General features: G+C 38.2%; 1 protein-coding gene across 1 annotated transcript in view; it reads right to left on the bottom strand.

Annotated features, from left to right (window-relative positions):
- Positions 1–1,480: 1,480 nt before the first annotated feature.
- The window catches only part of LOC107705359 (protein SLX4IP-like), a 33,864-nt gene continuing 22,076 nt past the window's right edge, over positions 1,481–13,268 (bottom strand). The window contains exons 4-6 of the mRNA XM_016508617.1: positions 12,638–12,726; positions 3,062–3,159; positions 1,481–2,990 (exon numbers count right to left, since the gene is read on the bottom strand). Coding sequence (XP_016364103.1) covers positions 2,462–2,990; positions 3,062–3,159; positions 12,638–12,726 — 716 coding nt within the window. The 3' untranslated portion in view covers positions 1,481–2,461. The remainder of the gene's footprint in view (positions 2,991–3,061; positions 3,160–12,637; positions 12,727–13,268) is intronic.

Raw genomic sequence — 13,268 nt, forward strand, 5'->3', positions numbered from 1 at the left:
TTTTTAGTTTGTTCCTGGCAATATTTTTTGAATGTTATATTTATTAAACATTTTGTATAAAAGAAAAATTAAATGTTTGTTTTCGATTTGTGCTGCTTTGGGAGGAGCTGAATCCTCTCTTACGCTGACGTAATGATATGTGAGGCACAAGGTCTGTCTAAATGTCTTTTCGTGGTACAGCCGTGCGGGTCTGATTGTACTCTGTACATGTGAAGACTGACGCTGCGACTGAACTTCCCTCCCTAAATGATGAATGAGGTATTCAGTAAAATAACTGCAGGGCAAAAGGCAAAGCTTATGGTGATGAGAAGAAAAAAGGGGTTTCCCAATGTTTTCCAGTTATGTATCATGTAAATTCTGTCATCATTTACTCACCCTCAAGGTGTTTTGTTCATATATGATTTTCTTTCTTCTGTGGTACACAAAAAAGGCATTTCGATAAGTAAGGTAGCTGTTTCCCATGCATATTGAATGAGGACTGGAGGTTTCACAGTGCAAAAAAAACACAAAGACATCATCAAAGTGGTTCATACAACTCATGCCCTATATTCAAAGTCTTCTAAATCATGTGATAGATTTGTGAGAAATTTAAGTGAACATTCACTGAAGATTTTCTTATAATTGGTGAAATAAGTCCAATTTGTGAACGAATCATTCTTGTAAGTCACATCTTTTCAATCACTCAGTTGATCCAGTTCATAAAACCTGTCTGAATGATTTATGAATCAGACTCGAGATAAACTCGCTGACTCAATTTGGTCGCAGCAGAGGAACATTGGTGAAAAACAACTTAAACTTCAGTCTGTTTCTCACACAAAGGCTTTTTATAACTTCTGAACACTTTGGATATAATGCACAAGTAACTTTTATGATTATTTTATTGCGCTCTGTGTCATTTCTGAAGCTTGAAAGAATCCATCTCCATTCATTGCAATTACCTCAAAATGAATGCTCAGCACAGCCTCCAGAATTTCCTCTTGATGTTCCACAGAAGAAAGGAAGTTGAACGGGTTTGGAATGGGTTGATGACATTTTCTTTTATGGTTAAAATTGTTCTTTTTAAATTGACAAACTGAAAATTCTAATTTGTAAATGCATGTTATTATCCTGGCCTTAATCAAAATGTCATAACTCAATTTTATCCTTGGTGATATATGCTGGATTTCTCCAAGCATTTAGTCGACTTAAAACCCAACCCATCTCAAAATCTAATTAACAACCAATAAACAGACCTAAATTTTTCCCAACCTACGTTAAATTTTTCTTTTTCAGTAATCTGTTACACTTGAATGTAAGTCACAATATGGAAAAGATCTGTTGCTACTTCAGTTAACCTCGCAACTTTTAAGCTTCAATTTGCTAAAGGTTGATCTCTAACGTTACAGTATCTGAGCACTAGATAATTAAAAGTCAAGAAATCAGAATTCCTTTATTATTAATGGTTAAGTAATAGTAAAACATGAGTTATATTGTAAGGCAGTACAATAGATTGCATTCAGTTTTTAAGGTATTCCTTGGACATTTAGTTCACAAGTATCTCAATGCAAACGTTTGATTAAGAACAAATGGTTTGCTATCTTTAACGATTCTAATTTCATGACATAACATCAGAATATACAGTGAAATATGTTGTAACCAGAAGCATTCCGACTGCCACGTTATGGGATTATTGCTGCACAATGTTTGTATATTCTGATAACGTTTTTATACTAAATACATAAACATTGAGTGATTTGTAAGCACGGCTGGAAAATAAAGCATGTGACTCAACGAATTTATGTCCATACATATAATCATCCTGCCATCACACACTAAATCAATGTCGACTGCACCCGTGATTAGCCAAATATCGGACGCGAGCGCCACTACAGCGTTCTATAGCGTTGTCAGTCATCCCGCAGCAGACTTTTAGCTGTTACGAAAAGCAATAACACATTTACAAATAATAACCGCAGGGAGACGACAGTCGGCTCCAACGGTGAAAACCCCTGATCGCTTAAGGAGCGCGGTGTATGTGAGAACACAGCAAAATCAATCATGTGCTCAGCTGAAGCTGGAAGAGTGGAGATTTCAGACGGATGGAGCCAGAGATTTGGGCTTGAAGCCACAGTGTGCTCAACGGCTCCCGCTAGTCTGAAATACAAATCTTACGCCGAAAACGCAAACTGCATTTGTGTTTTTGTTTAGAGTGAAGTTACTGTTTGCTTGAGTTCCTTTTAAGTTGTTGCTAGTGGAGTCGATTCAAATATTTGAGAGCTTCTTGGTAATCTAATTCAAGCGTTTGAGCAGTTTTGTGTTTTTTACTTTAAAGGGAGAAAGGAAGTACTGTATGTGCAGAGACTGTGTGTGGTGAACTCTTGTGCAACCGCCGCTGACAGACAGTATTACAGTAGAAGTGTGTACTGTAACATCCATCGTGGTGGCGTCAGACATCCTCTCTCGTTCTATGCCGCTGCGCCCCTCAGGACTTCTTGAGCCGGCGTAATCGGGATGTTCTGGGCTCACCCCCCTTCCTTCCCTCTCTGGCGACAGATCTGGAACTAATAGAGAAGCCAGAGGATACGGGTTTGACGGATAGGCCTCTCAAACTTGCAGCCAGCCCGCTTTGGTTAGTCTGTGAAATCTCAGGCTGGGGACTGCAAACGGAGTCTGCAGCGGCAACGTCAGAAGAGGGATTGTTGGAATCGCTTGACGCTGCAGGCTCTCCAAGACGAGATCTTTTTGTCTTTTGGCGGTCAGCGTCTTCTCCTGAGCTACTTGGGGTCCGTGGTCGTCTCTTCGGACCGGTAGTGTCAAGATGTGGTTCGGTGATCTTTTTACTGTTACTTAATTTAGATGACAACACGGCTTTCCCTTCCTCCAATGACTCACCCGTGAGAAAGCTGCTAGACGATATGGTGACAGGATGACATGCTTCAGAAGACCCCTTCTCAGCTTTGTCCGCTTGATCATCTTGGCGTTGTTGGGGTTGGACTTTAGCCTGCCTGGCACTGGAGGAATAAGGAAAGGTTACATGAAGATGTAGATGGATCACCGCAAGGTATATCAGAACAGTACTTACATCTTCTGAAGAATGGCTCTTTTTGTTGCTGTGGAGATGGGTAATGGATCTATCATCTCGCCAGAGCCAGAAAAATACTTTGAATGGCTTGGTTCACTCTGTTGAGACAAAAAAATTTCAATTTAAATCTTTAAATTCGAGATGGTGGAAATAAATCTTCAATATAAATCAATTTATCATTCATTAGATGTTGTCTATGTAGGCATCTCATTAGGTCTTGGAACAGAGCTACTCTCTCAATACCTGACAGAAACTATGAAGTCAATTATTTGTTTTTGTTGTTTTAAAGGACTCTAAGAGAAGTCCATTGTACTGACATGAATTAACTATATTTGGTGTAGCCATGGGAACAAATCCATGGGATGTTTTGTTTTGACGGCCATACCCAAGAGACCAAGCAAAAACACAAGCTTGTGTTGAACTGCCAGTATTCAGAGGAAGCTCTCTTTTTTCCCTTTTCTCTGTCTTGGTCATCAAATTTCTGATCATGCTTATCAAAATATAAATATTTGCTTTATTGCGGCTTTGCTTTTTTTTTTGCTTGTGCATATTGTATATTTTATGTGTTTGTGTGTTAATATAAATAATGTCAAAAGTACCAATTTGGTTGAATGTGTTACATCTTTATGTTTGTTGTGGTATTAAAATTGATACTAAGAATCACATAAAAACATGCCTTTTAAATGCTGATGTGTGGCAGATTTGAGACTCAAGCTAAGAGATCAGTAAATACACTCTCATTGAGCAAAACATTTTTTGTAGTTATTTAAAACTCTGTGTGTGTGTGTGTGTGTTCATTACGACCTGGCTTGACCACCTGAATAGTTTGACAAACACTTTGAAGTCCTTGTTTTAGTACTAGCCATGCTTAACCGGGCAGCTCTGAGAAGAATAAAGAGACGAAGCAGCTTATTGAATCCCACCAACATACACCTTCAACAGTCCTAATGAAGCTCTATCAACAGAACAATCCTTCACTGAGCAAGAACAGAGCAGGTGCTTGTGTCCGCAGTCTTTAGGGGCACAGGATCATTGAACTGCGATTAACTGACACAAAACAATCATTCCAGTCCAAACTGATTGGATTTCATAAAAGTGTAGGTTTACCAACCGGCCTCTGAACAGGTTCAAGATATATAGGCTATTAGTTCTATTTTAGGAGCAAGCAGCCAGATAAGCACAAGGTCCGTCAAGTCATTAGAGCGAAATGAGGAAATTGCAGAGGGATGTGTTTCATATGAAGTGCACAGACGCTGGCCTGAAGAAGAGGCCTCTATATACCCATACTTAATGCCTTGTTTTATAGAGAAAAGTGTTGTGGCCTAGTGGATAAATATATGGGATGATAACCAAAAGGTTGTAGGTTACCCTACAGTGCATGTGACTGTGATGTCAACAACAATACAACAAATATAAATGGAAACAAGGAAGACAGACTGACCCGCTATCCATTTTGTTAATCTTTGCGCTGAGGCGTTGTGAGCAAGTCATGCTGAATGAGTTCATCAATAAGTGGATGAATCAAGGAAGGTGCACCTACTGCAAGCAGGAAGGTTACTTTGGAAATGTAATAGGTTACAGATTACAAGTTACCATACTTAAAATGTAATAAGTAGTGTAACTTTTCAATTACTTTATTAAAGTAATGTAACTGATTACATTTGATTACTTTTTGATTACTTTTCTAAATATCCTGCAGCATGTGACTGTGGCACAACCTGTCAGATGACTAGTATTGCTATGCTCTTTTGTTTAATATTAAATGAAGACAAAAGTATTATAAAATCTCACAAGATAAGATCTTTGTTGCAAGCCAAGTCTTTATTTATTTGTACTCCTGTAGCTCAAACAGTATAGTATGGCATTAGCAATGCCAAGGTCATGGGTTCAATTCTCAGGAAATGCATGAACAGAAAAAAGTAACCTTAAACTTAAACCTTGAGAGATGCTTTGGATAAAAGTATCTGCCAAATGCATAAATGTACTTTTATTTGCAAACAATGCAGCGTTTCCCATGTCAAGACAACAAAATAATTTCTTATGGGAAAATTGGTGCTAAATAGAAATGGAAGCCACGGTGGGTCTTTTAGTAAATGCAATAAACTATTTGCGGTTTAGAGCAAAACACTCTAAAAAAAAGTGCAGATGAACTTTTACTAGCAATCAACAGCAGATGCCTTGTGTCTGGGAGTTTGTCAAACAGCTCTGGGAAGTTAACAGCAGCAAATCATTTTGACATTTCAGAATGCCCAAGCAAAATTTGAGATGCTTTGTGCTAATTTTATTTGAATCACATGAATTTTTGATCTAATTTTCTAATTTTTTTTTTTTGCAAGTGTATGTTTTTATGTGCATTTTATGTCCAAAATTCACACTAGTTGGCAATATGGCCAAAGTCTTTCATCACAATATAAGTCTCTTTTCACAATTACGTTATTTTTGCTAGAAATAAGGTTATAATGGCAAAATTGCCAAAAACAATAATGCGTGAGTATCGAATTGAATTCTTTTGCATCTCATTGCGCTTGAATGGATTAAAATCACTTGAAACATTAAACTGGCAAAAATGCATGAACAGTATAAACTTTTGTGATAACACAACACCTCACAAGAACATAACCGCAACAGAAACAATAATAAAACATTTATACAGTTTGTCAAGTTTCTACCAGTTTATCATGTCTACCGGTATATGACCCATAAGTCACACAAAAAAAACATGGAAGGAAACCACAGCCACAGACAGAAAGAGCCAATCCCGTCAAAGCTCTTTTCCCACAAGCTGTTTGAAACCAGCAGGTTTAGCAGGACTACACATAAATCAGTGCTGCTTCACTCTAAATGGGCTGATCAATAACTAGTGGGAAGGTTCACTTTAAGGTGCAGGGAAGGGTAATGCATGGGAAGATATGAGAAAACAGAGTCTACAAGAACCCAAGAGACTCTCTGCGGTGTGTGTCCACCCACAGAGACAAGTATTCATAGGAAATCATGTTGCAACGTGGGCCGCTAATGTTTAAAAACAATCCATTTCCAAAGCCAGAGCAAGCAAGCTGCTGTCTCATCTGTAGATTGTGTTCCATCCATGACCACCGTCTGTCAAACTCTCTCCTACACACACACACAAACTCCCCCCAACTTACCACGTCCCTCCGCCCACTGCAACCAAGACTGGACGGTTTTTAGGGGGATATCCAGACACACTAGTGCACAGAAACACACCCATACTCACTAACGATATGTCCACTGAAAATAAACATACCCAGTGAGCGTGAACGGTACAGCACACATACACACGCTCGACAAAAACATGGAGGATAGGGGAGGAAGAACATTTGAATTTTAATACCTTCATATGCATTTTACAAACCTTTGGAAAACAGATGAAAGAGACAGCAACAATGGAGCAGTGTTTCTTTCCCAGAGAAACTCTCCCATGAAGCAATTCTCTTATGCACTTTGCTGGGCTTCAAAGAAGAACAAGGGAAAGAGAAAGATGCTAAGAAAAAAAAATGATGTCAGAAAGTTAATAGAGTGAAAGAAGGCACAATTCAATGTGTCTATGGGAACAGGGAATATCTATGAAAATTAGGGCTGGGTATCGAGTTCGATACTTTTTAGGCACCGACCGAATTGCCTCGATACCATCGAGTATCGAAAAACGTCTCGTCGTTCGGTACCAAATTTCGATACCTAAGGGGTTAATCTCATCAGCGTCAGTGAGCCAATAAGCCTGCAGCACTTGCCGGTGTGTTCGACTAGAAGAGGTGCGGCGCAGATCGATCATCCGCGAGAGCGATTCGAAAGCGCACTGAGCAGTCTGCTCTCTTTAGCTCTCGTGGTACTGTAATACACCTGAAATCATGCTTTCTTTCTCCAGTCTCTCTCACAGACGCACACACGTGACGTGAACAGAAACTTCTTGTCAGCGCTGCACCGCGAATTTATCAGTAAAATAGTTTCGCCCAGCCCTAATGAAAATATAATTAAGGATGTCAATTTACATGTGAATTTAGTGAAGTTATACTACCGCTCAAAAGTTTGGTGTCATTAACACTTTTTTTTCTTTTTGAAGATATTCATACATTTATTCAACAAAGATGCATTAAAGTCATCAAAGTTACAGTAAAGACACTGTTACAAAATAATTCAATTTCAAATAAATGTTGTTCTTTTGAACTTTCTATTAATCAAAGAATTCTGAAAAAAATGTATTATGTATAACAGTTTCCACAAAAATATTAAGAAATGTTTGTTTTCAATATTGATAATAAGTTTTCTTGAGCACCAAATCAGCATATTAGAACGATTTTAGAATTGACACTGAAGTCTGGAGTAATGGCTGATGAAAATTTAGTTCTGCCATCACTTATATATTTTAAAATAGAAAATGATTTTAAATTGTAGTAATATTTCACAATGTTATCGTTTTTACTGTATTTTCTGATTTAAAAAATGAGACTTTCAAATACATCTGAAAAAAATCCTGTAACCATGCAAATGAATAAAAATGTAAATTAAATTTTAAATAAAATAAACATTTCTGGCACAATAAAATGATCTTCATTTGGGAATTTACTTAAAATATATTGAGTACACGTGATTACTTATCATTCACTTAATAAATGACGTATCATGCAATTAATCTGATCAACATTTATAATCAGTAGAGCCCTAATAATACAGACTCAACATACATTATTATCTGGCACAATGTCAGAGCTCTAATGACCTCTACAGTTACAAAAGGTGTGTTCATTGCATATAACCTCTAAGTTAAAAGTGAAAGAAATTCATGCAGAATCCAGTAAGGAGGAATGCAGGCCATATACCCTTGACATAAACACTTAAATAGCATCTATTTATGTCTTTACACTAAATGATTGTTGTAAATAAGCTAGAAAGTTACTTCTATCAACTACAAGTCATTTATAAAAGGAAATGAGTCAGTTTTGACTCAAGATTCATTCACCCTTTACATTTCCATAAGCTCAATCCTACATAATGAGCTGTAAGCGCTGGCACGCTTCGTGGACACCCTTACAACGGCTCATCTGTACTAGTAAACAAACAAATATGTACCGTTAGTCATGTGACCTGGACTCATTAGCCATTAGGCAGATCACTGTTACACAAGCACCTGGAGGCCCACAGTGTGGGTAGTGGAGGTGCAGTTACGGATCAGGACAAAGATCAGTCAGGGAGAGATCTGTGTACTGGAATTTGTGTGACCATAATGCCCTTGAGCAAAAGCACTTAACTCTACTGTAGATTTCCCTAAGAGGACTGTCCCGGCAACAAGTGTACTGTACAGTAGTTATGATGAGTAAAGATGCGGTCACACTAGACTGTCTCATTCACTTCTATTCATTCTATCTGAATGCAGCAGAGTGGGAATTTAAGCATAAGAAGCTTGGATAATATTAAAGTACATAAAAAAAACATTATATAAAACAGATCTTGGCTTCTGATTGGTCAATAACTTTAGCTTGTACCTTGTTCATTCACTAGCCATGAGATCCATCTACTATGAATAATGTGAACATTAATGTTTGGAGACGCTAAAGTATACCACAGCAGCACCCACACATTTTTATTTAATTTTTTTACAATCATGGAAAGTTTGAATATTGACAACATTGCGTAACATTGCTGTCATCACAGAGATGATGCCTTTGGGGAGTCTTGAGTCTAACATGACACAGGCTTGCTTAATCGGGAACTTTGTTTCAGTTGGTCATCTGAACAAAATTTCTGTAAACCACAGCAAGACCAAGGCCAAAAAACTAATTAGAGAGAAACTACAGCTTGGACTGTAGTTGCATAATGCATGTCACCTACACAAAGAACATGAGGAAGAACATTTGCCTATTCTATGAATGCCAGAAGAAACTTTTAGTTTACTCTTCTTTTAGTCATAAAAGACATAAATGGTGTATGTCTTCTGTAAGTACCTGTCAGAACAACGCTCCAGCCATCTAAACCAGAGCACTGACATGAAGAGTATTCATAAAACATAACCACTCTAGAAATCCATCTCTTTGTTTCTGTGGAGAAAAACCAGATTAGGTGACAATGAGTTTGTGAGGGCCAAGAAGCTCTTGAAATGACAGTGTTCTGTGGCTTGCTGTTGGAAACAGTGAGAGACTGAGATAGGAGATGAACAAAGAAAGGATAAAGTTATGTCCATAAACACTGTAGCTCTCCCCAAAGAAGAGGAGGCTGTAAAAACACATCTGCCTGGCTGAGCTTTGATCCGCCGCGTCATTACAAGGCTGCTATCTTTCCCATTCTTCCAGCACACATCCAGATGTACAGATGCGGCAACATCAAAATACAAAACTCTCTTATCTTTTTTGAAAGTCAGTGGAGTTTAAACAACATTTGACACTATGGATATTATTGTACAGACAAATTTTTCAAAATATCTTCTTTTATGGTCCACAGAAACAGGTTTGGAGTGACATTAGGGTGAGTAAACAAAAGGTACTTTTTTAATTAAAGGTTAAGAAGAATCAATAAAATCCATGATTCCAATCCCTAACTTAGACTGTAGTGTAAATTCCAACTCAAATGTTCAAAACTCTCAAACACTAGTGTACAGTATGATTTGTGACCAAACACAGACCCAATTTACAGTAAGGACAATCTGCTAGAAACCTTCTCAAGGAGTTTCAGGAAGTGCATTAAAAGGAAAAGGAAGAGACGCCTGCCGTCTCAGTTGTGATGACGTGATTCTGTGCTGACTGTGCACTGCACCCCCATCGCTTCTTAGCTACGCAACAGTGAAGGATCCTTCCCGTTCTACCCACTTTAGACCACACCACAGGATGTGAATCACTCAAGGAACCGTTAATCTTGTTCTGACAGTGATACAAGTCACCTTCCAGTTCATGAAACAGCCCTTCCAGAGTTTGAACTGGTGACTTTGCACATAGTACCTACCACATATCATTTTCACACGCTCTCTTGCTGCAAGAAACCACACGTTATATCGGAGTGTAACCTTGTGACCTTTGGATAGGTGTTATGGCAGCCCTGTGCGGTTGATATAAACTATGTTTTGCAAACTGAGCTCTAAATCAAATGGAAGGACCACAGACAAATTCCCAAACTGCCTCAAAACATGTGGCGTCATTCAGACTCTGACTGTCAAGCTCTGCGGTGAGAGAAACTCGCCATAAACATATGACAACACTGGAAGAACAAATTCACCGAGCCATTATCATTTTCAAATTGAAATTCTGCATCGTATGTGACTCATACAGCTGAGCCGCATTTCTTATTAAAATTCATAACTTTCCTGGCTAACTTTAAGCAAAAAAGAGAAAGAAAGAAACTGTAGGATAAGGATCCCAGTGACAAATTAGAGCGGAGCAACTGAAATAATTGTTTTGTCATGATGAGAGAAACTCTAGCTCATTCTCCTGATGCACTCTCTCCTCCAAACTGCCAAATAGCGAGAGCACCACCGCAAGCTCCTGCTAACCCTTCCTCGCAGCATATACAAGCACAGAGAACCACATCCTGACGAGGGGAATGCAAAAACAAGGGCCCTGCTTCCCTGAACTGGAAAAGCGGTTACACAATGTGAACTTTTCACTGTCAAACTGGATAACTTCACTCAAATTATTACAATTCTTGCTTTCATTGAAAGCCAAAGCAACGCAGGAAAAAAGGGCTGAAAGAAAACGTCTCAAAGAAAAACAATGGCAAATGATTCAACTCGAAAAAGTACCGACATTAATGGCAGGACAGATGGAAGACTGTCTTCGTCCTTGATGTCCACCCAAGGTGGGCGGCTCTGTGCGCATTTCCCAGCATTCTATTGGAAGATAGAGTAGGATCAACCGAGAGAGACTCACAGGGAAGAAGTGGACATGAAAAGATTTGAAGAAGATCTGACTGGGGCGGAGACACAACAGATAAGTACTCTGGACACACAGCAGGAAGTCTGATCAAGGATGCTTTCACTTGGACATTCATGGCTCCAGAGATCCTACCACTGAGTATCCTGTTGAACCAAATCAGTCTTCAGCCCCACACACAACTGTTGCCATAAAAGTGGGTGAGTAAGAGGGCATGTGTGTGAGCCAAGTAAAACTGTGGTCTTGTTTCCAAAGCAAAATACATAGTGTACCAGTGATGCGACTCATGATTTCAGAATAAGTATCCTGCATTCAATTTCCTACTGTAGCATCAAGATGAATAACTCTAACAAAACTACTTTTTTAAACATCGAATCATCAGGGCACTACCTGAATGAAAGAAAGAAAGTAAGAAAGTAAGTCATATAGGTTTAAAGATAATCAGATGCATTTCTTAGGGGGCACATACAAAAGACAAATTCTTGATTTCAAGACTAGTTAGATCAGTGATGGGCAAACTTGGCCCTTCCAGGCCACTTTCCTGCAGAGATTTGATCCAACCCTGATAAAACTCACCTGCCTGTAGCTTTCTAGTAGTCTTGAAGACAATGATTAGCTGGTTCAGGTGTGTTTGATTAGAGTTGGAGCTAAACTCTGAAGGAAAGTGACCTGGAAGGGCCACCCCTGAGCTAGATCGAGAATTTTACAGAACTTAGGGGTCTTTAAACACATTGTTCAAATTGGAGTTATCTTCACTTGACAGCATTTTAAAAACATGTAAAAACACTGAAACAAAACAAGTAGCAAATCGTCCACATGAATGTGATATTTGCAGCACTCATGCTTTAAAATCTATTTAATATATTTACAGAATTTCACATCATTAGCTTTTCCTATAGATGGTTCGGAAATCGTATATTATCTAGATAATATGCACACTCTTGGACCAGTTTCTGTACAACATGTGTGTAGTAATATTATTTTAAAGAAATCATTAATATAACAACTAATTTCAGTGATGTAATTCTTAAAAAAACAGTTAAAATGCTATTCCTTTGTGCATAATAATGTGTGTTGTTACTGCCTGCAGTATTTATCTTTACATTTTCATAAACAATGTTGAATTAATTGCTATGGTATTTAGGATCAAATCCAATCGTATGAGCAATTTATAAATAAGGCCCCAGAGATCAACATCTTAGGCCAAAGGCATTTAGTGGTCCACCTCAGAGAGCAGTATAGAGTAAAAAGAGTCTTACCAATAAGCCCCATCCAACTACTCTTTTGCTGCCCCATAATAAGCGAGAGGGGAGAACCAAACGCATAGGAATTAACTACATGAGTCCAGAACCCACTTCATGGTGTTCGCAGAGAATGGGCTCAAGACTGAGAAACAGCATACATTAAAGACACATGTACTACATTTTCTTACATTCTTTATACATTATATAAAGAGCTGGAGAATAACTGGAAAACTTATATAATAGCTGGAGAATACAGACTGTCCACAGAATAAAATCAGTTTGCCCCTTTAAAGAGCTTCTATACAGATAGACACTTTTGTTGTAGCCAACTCTTTTTAAAGAAGGTCATCTGACAGTAGTTTAACTAAATCTATTTAAGTAGAGTATAGCTTGGCAAGCTAGTTTCAAAGTAGCTTCTCCAACACTGATTATAAACATTATTTTATAACATAAGCAGCTCTTACCACATCCAGGTTCAGATTTCCACTGGGAAGTGCAGAATTCTCTGGAGGACTGGCACACACTACAACACGCTCAGGAAACACACGCAACTCTGTAAAGGTCAAACAAAAATAAAGATGGAGTTGTAGCTAAAGTGATGTGGAAGCCATTTAGCACAATATTATATACAGTAAATTTTCCCTTTGAAACAAAGGGTGAAATGGGAGGGGAGACGAAAATATGCATGATATTCATATAAAATTCTCACACACATCTGAAGTATAAAATGGGAGTGAAACCACTAAGACGAGAAGAGCATCAACAGCTTAAAATGACCTCAATGCCCTCTTCATGGGAAATGTTGAAAAAGCTTTGTTGTTTTTAAGAAAATGGCTAAGCTGCCATAAAGTTGAATGTAAACTTCACGTCCCCACTGCCCCTCAGTCAATAAAGTTTCAAATATGTAACTTGATATAAGTAAAACAAACCACATTGTTTGATGTATTCCGGTTTAGTTCCTTCAAACTTGGCCAAATTTAGCTTGAAAAACGAAGGCCAAGCAAATTGTTGGTCAGTTACTTTTCCTTCTTTTTGTTTTTCCTAGATCACTTAAAATAATCTATACCGGACAGCCTTATTAGTCTGTATGCTTCT

Source organism: Sinocyclocheilus rhinocerous, unplaced genomic scaffold (assembly GCF_001515625.1).
Source record: "Sinocyclocheilus rhinocerous isolate Xijiao unplaced genomic scaffold, SAMN03320098_v1.1 scaffold564, whole genome shotgun sequence".
NCBI classification, from domain to species: Eukaryota; Metazoa; Chordata; class Actinopteri; order Cypriniformes; family Cyprinidae; genus Sinocyclocheilus; species Sinocyclocheilus rhinocerous.